General features: G+C 41.8%; 1 protein-coding gene across 1 annotated transcript in view; it reads left to right on the forward strand.

Annotated features, from left to right (window-relative positions):
- Positions 1 to 6083, forward strand: part of AAGAB (alpha- and gamma-adaptin binding protein) — a 12377-nt gene extending 6294 nt beyond the window's left edge. Inside the window, exons 5-9 of the mRNA XM_010081682.1 lie at positions 2935 to 3017; positions 3709 to 3802; positions 4501 to 4605; positions 4977 to 5026; positions 5541 to 6083. Coding sequence (XP_010079984.1) covers positions 2935 to 3017; positions 3709 to 3802; positions 4501 to 4605; positions 4977 to 5026; positions 5541 to 5618 — 410 coding nt within the window. The 3' untranslated portion in view covers positions 5619 to 6083. The remainder of the gene's footprint in view (positions 1 to 2934; positions 3018 to 3708; positions 3803 to 4500; positions 4606 to 4976; positions 5027 to 5540) is intronic.
- Positions 6084 to 6885: the final 802 nt, after the last annotated feature.

Consider the following 6885-nt stretch of genomic DNA (forward strand, 5'->3'; position numbering starts at 1 on the left):
CTTTTTTCAAGTACAAGCATTAATCCCATTTTATTTTAAGGTATTTTATCTGAAACCCAAACACAGTTCTTCTTAAGTCATAAAGGGTTTTTGCCACACATGTGTTAAGAAAATTCTTGACCTTTTGATTTTTTTTCCTCAAACCATTAAATACACTCATTCTGACACCAGTTCATAAAAATTGATATTGAGCATAGCACAGCTGAATTATAGACATTTTTACATCAAGTAATACCACATACTGTGAGTAAATAAAGCACTGTTGTCTCTACTACAAGAAAGAACCTGCAGCCTTACCTGAGAGCCTCCAGAGGACAATTCCCTTTAGCAGCTGGTGTAAAGCTGTTGGTTCTCCAGGCCTCAGAGCACTCTGCAGTTTGAGAATCAGGCAGTTTCCTTCCCTTTATGCAGAAGAACATGAGAAGTTCTTCAGCTAATATCTTCCCCTCTCACAAAGGTAGGACCCTGCTGGTGTCCTTGGCTGTCCCTCCAAGAGCAAAGCCAGTTGTCCTGGATGGCAAGAAGAGGAACACCTTACTGTCCTTTGAGAGAGGGCAGTTGGGTACTTCCTGCTTTTAAATACTCGCTTTAGTGATCCCAGCTGAAGCTGGTAACCTAGGGTGGGGCCAGTAGTTAGCCTGGCTCTCTTCACAAAGAATTAGCCAAATTTAGGGGAAATGTTAATATTTATTTAATCAAATAGGGACTTTTGAGTTTTTAATGTTGTACAGAAGTCAGCATCACCAGATGCCAGCTAGAGGCAGACTGTGGAAAAATAGTCCATAAAGACAGTGAAAGAGATTTTATTGTGAAATTAACGTGTAAGAATCTAGAAGCCATGCTCAGAGTACTAGAGCTCCACAACTATTGGTGGGTGATACCTGTGAAACTACATAGACACCATCAAATTGGAGCCACCAACTGTTAGAATAAGTTGAGTGAGATAATTTTTGGCTTTGATGCAGTAAGAACACTCTGTAAGGCATCACCCACTTCCTGAATTGCACCCAGAAGTTGAAATAACATTTACATCCAATAAAAAGAGTTTATAGGAAGGCTTTTTCAAGGGTGTGCCTGCAGCCAAGCGTTACGTCTGCCACCTCCCTAGCCACGGATGCAGAAACAAATAGCTGCTTTGCAGAGAGCCCTGCTGTAGCTCCCAGTACTTTCTAACTGGGACAACTTTCGATAATTCCGCTGGCTGAGGTTTGTGTGTGTGTGGTGGGGGGGATGGAGCCACTGGCATTTTTCTGTACAGGATGAACTCCAATAGATGTGAAAGAGGTACACGGTTAGGTCACTGCATCCACCCCTCTGCCAGTGTGAGAGTGTTCTCTCTCAAGTACATTCTGGACTGCAGTGTCCAGTCTAGCTTCAGATGACTCAGAAATTGGCTGAATGTTGAGCTTTGCAGTTTCTCTAAAGACAGCTCTTTGCTCAGCGTACTGAAGCTTGGGGAAGCTGCTTTGTCTCGGGTTGCAAATCCCAATCTTTTATCACGCTGTTGTCTGTTAATTTAGCTGGTCTTCACGGGCTTTCACATCTCGTGCAACTGAACATTTTTAAGGCGATTCATTCAGCTCAACGGAATCAATTCTTCCCAAACCTTTGGCGAATGATCTGTTAGAGCAGGAAAGCTGTATAAAACAGAGCTAGTTCAAACCAATACCTGCTGGGGAGCGGGGTGAGCGCGAGGGGAGAAGAGGAATGGGACAGGATACGTTAGCTGAAGTACACAGTGAAGATTATTAAACAGGACAGGAGGTTTTAGTAGTTCTCTAATGGAGATGTGTTTACGTGTTTTCTAGATAGCTGAGGGTTTTAGTTACACATTCAACTCTTCAAAATGAAATTTTGTGTAAATGGCAAGTGCATTTGGACAGTGCATAAAAATGATGTCATCTGAACATCAGTCATTAGTGGAGTATTAATTGAAAACACATTTTTTTAAAAGAAGTAATCTTCTGGCACAAGGCACTGATGCCTGGCTATTTGTAGTACAAAACTTAATGTTATTTCTTTTTTAGTTGACTAAATGCTAACATTTAGAGAAAAATCTCCGGAGTCCCCTGTGTAGCTGCAAGTACTTACTACTCAACGCAAGTGCTAGCGGAAAACATGGCTTAGAAAAAAAAACCCAACCCGTAATATCACCTATTAAGATACATTTTTATTTTAAAATATAAAGTTTTGAAAATACAGTAAGTTTAATTTAAAAATACTGTACTGCATCTATTATCTTAGATGAAAAAGATGATTGTTTCGTTTTAGGTTTGAATTAAGTGTTTTTATTAGGTTAGATTTTAAAATACCATTGAAATACCCAGTAGGTTAGCCGATGCTGAAAGCCCAGAGCACCTTGCAGTGTGAAGAAACATTGGCTTTGATGGCTGGGTCCTTCCATGAGTTCTGAATTAGATATCTTAAAATTGCCTTGGCCATTACTGGGATGCTCAGTTTATTTAGACAACGTGTGCATAAGCAAAAGCACTTGTTGCATTTCCTGTATTTAACCACAAACTCCGTGCTGCTTCCCATGGATGGTGAAACCCGGTTCATCGAGTGTCAGTAATAGCAAATGCGGCTTCTGTATGTTAAAAACTGCCTCGTTTGGAATCAGGAGACATTTGCCAGAACAAATCCTAACAGAGCAGTGACTTCAAATAAGAAAAAAAAGAGATCACATCTCTTGTGGCTTACAGAGCTATTCCCTGTTTGTAATATTTATCAGTATGTATTGTTAATATAGTTTTAAAAAAGCTTAAAGAATATAAAAAATTTCTGCTTAAAATAAATTTTCAGGTGCACTGACAGTTTTACAGGTTGCTCTGTGTGTTTGTCTTCCCTGAAATATCCTCTATCCCATCTGTTCAGTTACAACTATTTGTAATAATATTGCATCTTCTGTCAAACTAACGGCTGTTTTGTTTCCAGACAGGACCCAGGGCTTCGGGCTTCTCAGTACATTAGCAGGTGCAAACTGTAGCATTGGGTCAGAAGAGAACCAAGAGACAGAAGTAAACAGTAATTCCTATTTCTTGTTCTTTGCTCATGCTGTTCTTATGTTGCTCTTATTGTCACACTTGGTGTGGTGGTGGCTTGCTTTGTTTTTTTACCCCTCCTCAAGGGATTCTTCACAGCCTGTTGGAATGTATTTTAAAAGAATCATTTCTACATCTGAAAAACTATCTGCATTTTTCTTACAAGTCCTCATGAGGCAGTTGTTGCTAGCAGCTGTCACCTCATGGCTGTGAGCTTGCTGGTTTTCAGGACATTGCCTCGGAACTCATAATTTTACCCAGAGATACCTGATTGTGTTGGGTGTTGATCACAGTGACTGCAGCACTGTGTCAGTGCTTTACCCCATACAGAGCGCTGGAGCCAAGGAATGATTGCATAAAGCTCCATTCAAGATGTTGTTTTCATTAATATCCAAGACCAGTATTTTGTGTAAAACAAAAACTATCACTTGATAGTGTTATTTAAAAAGTAACAACAAACCTACCATAGAAAACCTTTGTGTAGTACCTGCGTAGAGTGTTGTACAAGTGGCTTTTCATAAAACAGGTGGTACAGGCTTTGCAGTAATAAACAGCTTCAGATAAAGAGTAAGTGTTTGAAGTCAAAACAGGAAGCACCTGATTTACGGCTGATGATGCTTTTTAGGTGCATTATTGAACACTCTAATACCTTTGTGTTTCCTGACAGTCCAACCCATCACCAGCAGACAGAGAAGAATCGCACTTAGACAACAGAGAGGATCGAGCTAGCACAGACAACCTCCAGACTGACAGCGCTGTAGGTAAGCTCTTTCTCTGCTTGGCGGATAATTGTTTAGAGTTTAGGTGTTCTCCTTCTGGAAAAAATGGGCCCAGGTTTGGATAGGACAGAGCCCCTGCAGCACTGCCAATTGGGGACGTTCAGATCTGATTTTGTGAAATTTCCTGGTGTGCATATTGTGTACGCTGTGTATATGTAGAAACATCTTTGTAAGAGTGAAGCTTCAAGCTTTATGGTTGCAGAGAACCAGCATGACCCAGCAGGAGATGAACGACCCACACTCTGCTTGGGTCCGTCCTAAGAGGTTCAGGTGTTTTAAGCTCCAGGTCCTTGAATAATTGCACCGTTCCAGGAAATGGAACTTTCTTACCAGTTGTACGCGGAGATCTTATAAAGGTTGAGTGTTGTTAGTTGTGATCTAAGCACAGTCTCATTACGCTTTAATTTACTCCGTGGCTGTTCCCAGGCAAGAAACCTTAAATATTAGATGAACTCAAAAACATTATTGCAATGTGATGTATCAAAATTAATTACCACTGTAACGATGCCATGAGCTGCCTGTGCGAACAATCAGTAAATGGTTCTGTCCCTCCCATGGGGCTGGAATTTGCAGACAGGATTTGCAGACATTAAAATACTGTTTTTTATCAGAAAGACTTTCGTACCTGCTGACAAAACAGAATAATTTACCCTAAAGCAACCTATCTGCATGTATTTCAGATCCCACGTTAGATACGGACGTTCAGGAGTTAGCCAGCCTGACCACAAGAGACGGGGACCTGGAGAACTTTGAAAGGTTGTTTACAAAGCTGAAGGAAATGAAAGGTAACGTACTGGTGGGTGCGGAGCTGTGTCACCTATTCCAGTCCCTCAAAGGCCCAAAAGCCAGTCTGGGAGCTGGGAAGATTGTACAAATTCCTGTTCTCCTGTCTGAGGTTTTTTACAAGCAGTTTATCTTAAATTAATTTTCCCTTCATCTTGCTGGTGCTCTTGAAATAGATATTGCTCAGCTGACTGCTGTCACGCTGATTGTGTCCACCATGAACTAATCCTATGCAGTTTTCTATAAACAAACTTTTTTTTGAGCTCTACAACTGCATGCCAGTCTTGCAGTTTCAAGCTACAACAGTTTGAGATTAAACCCAGTGTGCTCAGCAGCATCAGGTTGCCAACCTAAGTCGTGTTCTTTTCCGCAGATAAAGCTGCAACACTGCCTCACGAACAAAGAAAACTACATGCGGAAAAGGTGAGGTTTTGAAATTGGCATTGAAATTATTAAAAACAGGGTTTTCCTTTCTAAGCCACCATTATTTCTCTTGTAGCGTTCCTATATTAAGAGCCGTAAGAACAAACCGCACAGTCCTGGGAAGGCTGACTGGTGTCTCCCCAGAACTGAATAACAAATGTGGAATTTTGAAACACCAGAAAAGGCATTCTCCTTTCAGAATTTCCAAAATGAAGGCCCTGGAGGTGCTGAGGGTTTACGCCAGCTTCCGCTTAAGTCAATGGAAAAGCCTTGATCTCAAGGAAAATTTAATCATGTCTTAATTAGCACAAGTTTTGTATCACATGTGCCTCCCACAAATTCTAAATTATTGTTGGTGAAATTTCTTAATGTCGCAGAAAATTAGCATTGTACTTAAAAACACGGTTGCTAGATTTAGCTGCTGCTCAGTTTCTGGTTTTTGATGGTAAATGCAGAATCTTCAGTCATTTAAGGGGAACTTTTCTCCCTTTCCCATCTTTTTTCCCACTGTTAGGTAGCCAAAGCGTTCTGGATGGCAATTGGCGGAGACAGAGATGAAATCGAAGGTCTCTCCTCGGATGAAGAGAACTAAGTTCTCCTGTGGCTGTAAGCACCAGAGCAATCGTGAAAGCGTGATCTTTTCCTGCGATGAGTGTTTATGGCGAAAAGCCCCATTTAGCTTTAGTTGCTTTCTTTGGTTGAAGGACTCCCTGCATCATTGTCGTGAGTAACACATTCCACAACACCTGATGGCTCGAGCGGTTTTGTCTGACTGTTCGCTGATTCTCTCTCCGAGAATCTTGGAAGGTGACGCATGCAGTTAGAGGAAATAATAATTAGTTTACTTTTTCCAAATTAACATTTTTATTCTTTCCTCTTTTGAGTTTAAATAAACAAATTTACTACCAGTTATCTTTCTACATATGGCTGGTGGTTGTTAAGTGACTATTTAATTCCAGACTCAACATTTTAGATGTGGGCCTGTTTGATGGTTTTATGTAGCTTTATAGCCGACTTACCAGTTAAAACAAACCAGATTTATATGAGCCATGAAGAGAAAGTTGCTGAATTGCACCCTACTGGGGGATGCTATGCCAAGGCTGCGAGGTTAATCCTGCCGAGTGCCAAAGCTATTAAAAACGGCCCACAGGCTTGGAATTCTGTTTGTGTCTACAAGCATGTGGTCCTTCCCTGGAAAGTCAGGTGTTGTGCCACACTCCCTGGGTTTCCATTAGAGACTAAATTTGGGATTAAATGTGAGACAGATTTTTGCTGCTGTTCCAGGGGTGAAGTTCCCTGCCCAAACCTTCTGCAGTGCTTGGCCTCCAAGGCCCAGCAGAATGCACGGACCTTCTGCTGGTGAATTCTGTCCTGAATGCCTACAGAGAAAAGCTGGGATTTCAAAACCCGACATTGCCGCCTGGTGCATTTGTTACAGACTTCTGCTCCTGCGTGTTCATCAGAAGGCACTGGAGTATACGTCTGAAATTGCTGCTCCTTGGTACCAAGGGTCAGAAACAATCCCTTTGGCCTCAGATTTAGGATATCGGCATCCTCTCCACAGTCACGCTGGTGTTGACTCACTGGAGAGGCACCAGGAAAACGAGGGAAGGCAAAGGCTGGGGAGGGATAGAGTGGAGGAGAGGTAAATGCCGTCCTGTCTCCTTTTCTACTCAAGTCAGCAGCTCAGTGGAGAGAGGTGGCCAGCAGATGCCCTGCTGAAGAACCAGGCCTCATCCAGTGCTCGGCTGATGTACCCTGGGAAACAGGAGGTTTTTCCCAGGAGCATTTCCTTATCAATCTGGAAATATGCCCTGTTAAGCAATCTTATTTAGAAATTTTGAAATGAACTTTTTTCC

Source organism: Pterocles gutturalis, unplaced genomic scaffold, assembly GCF_000699245.1.
Source record: "Pterocles gutturalis isolate BGI_N339 unplaced genomic scaffold, ASM69924v1 scaffold42854, whole genome shotgun sequence".
In the NCBI taxonomy this organism is placed as follows: domain Eukaryota; kingdom Metazoa; phylum Chordata; class Aves; order Pterocliformes; family Pteroclidae; genus Pterocles; species Pterocles gutturalis.